Source organism: Frankliniella occidentalis, unplaced genomic scaffold (assembly GCF_000697945.3).
Source record: "Frankliniella occidentalis isolate FOCC.00 unplaced genomic scaffold, Focc_3.1 Scaffold5107, whole genome shotgun sequence".
NCBI classification, from domain to species: domain Eukaryota; kingdom Metazoa; phylum Arthropoda; class Insecta; order Thysanoptera; family Thripidae; genus Frankliniella; species Frankliniella occidentalis.
The window spans coordinates 1-1,505 of record NW_026272149.1 but is presented as its reverse complement, the minus strand read 5'-3'; the positions used below and the strand labels follow the sequence as shown (position 1 = coordinate 1,505).

At 63.8% G+C, this 1,505-nt stretch overlaps 1 protein-coding gene across 1 annotated transcript; it reads left to right on the top strand.

The window, feature by feature from the left end:
* Positions 1-8: 8 nt before the first annotated feature.
* On the top strand, positions 9-1,251 carry LOC127752208 (uncharacterized; the record flags this gene model as incomplete). Its single annotated transcript, XM_052276943.1, has 1 exon — positions 9-1,251. A coding segment is annotated over exon 1 (1,038 nt), but the record flags the coding sequence as incomplete, so codon positions are not given.
* Positions 1,252-1,505: the final 254 nt, after the last annotated feature.

The window sequence follows — 1,505 nt, the reverse complement described above, 5'->3', positions numbered from 1 at the left end:
TCCACCACCAACACGAGCGTGAGCTCTACCACCAACGCGAGCGTTAGCTCCACCAACGCGAGCGTGAGCTCCACCACCAACACGAGCGTGAGCTCCACCACCAACGCGAGCGTGAGCTTTACCACAAGCAGTCCGGCCTCCACCGCCATCCCGGGCTCCACAGAAGGCTCGATACCCGGCTACGGACCGATTCCCACCACGGCGCTGACGTCCATGACGCCCTCTCCGCCTACATTGAAGGCTAATACTACCATGAGCACAAGCCCAACCTCGACCACGTCGACGACCACCACCACAACGACAACAAATAGGCCGTCTCCTACGATCTTGGCAACAGCATGGACACCGACGTCGAGGACTACTACGACGACTCCCTCAACGTGGGAGGCGCCAGTCAACTCGTCACATCAGGCACCGCATCGAACGGTGCTTAGAACCTCGGTGACGCCGAGACCTCTGGCATCGTCCACGAGCAGCGTCTCGACCGCCCCGGCGCCTTCGCTCACCTTGCCATCGACCACCACGGGGGTGCCAACGGCCTCCACCCGGTGGAGGACCGTACCGTCTACCCTGCCTCGGCCGGCAGCCACCTCCCCGTCGGCGACGGTCGAGCCTCTGTCGCCGCCGCACGAGGCGGCGCTTAGGCCGGCGGCGGGGCCACCCAGCACCCCGGCCTCGGCATCGAGGGGCTCGCTGCGCACCCCGCGCACCGGCCACCACCACCACTTCACCACGCCCACCCCGCACAGGAAGCCGCCCTCTAACGCCACGTCCCGGACGCCGCCGACGACGCGGCCGCCGTCGGCCAGGGAGAGGCCGTTCGTCGAGGAGATCGGCGTCGTGGTGATGGCGGTGACGAGCCCCCCGCTGCTGGACAACGACTCGGCCCCGGACGGCTGGAACGGCACCTACTTCAACGACAGCTGCCGCAACTACACCAACGACTACTGCGTGCCGGACGAGGAGTACCTCGACATGATGCTCGAGTACATCATGCCCACCAAGATGGAGTGGGTCATCATCGCCATGCACTGTGCCGTGTTCATCGGCGGCCTCGTGGGCAACGCGCTCGTGTGCCTGGCCGTGTACCGCAACCACACGATGCGCACCGTCACCAACTACTTCATCGTGAACCTGGCCGTGGCCGACTTCCTCGTCATCCTCATGTGCCTGCCGCCCACCGTGCTCTGGGACGTGACGGAGACGTGGTTCATGGGCACTGCCCTCTGCAAGATCGTGCTCTACTTCCAGGTGAGACGCCCCGACTCTCCCCCGCCAGTGTTTTTGTACCATCCAACCATCCACCCGTCCAGCCACTGTTGGGGTGGACTGTCCCCCCGGCAGAGCCTTTTCCTGTTGTTCTTCATTAATTCCGAATAATATTTCGGCGGGTCCTTTCGAAAGGACCAGTATTATGAAAGGACTAGGATCTGGATGGGGGCTGGAAGGGACGGGGTTGGTGGCATTCAATCCCGAGGTCAGGAGTAGTATGCAGTGGAGGGGAG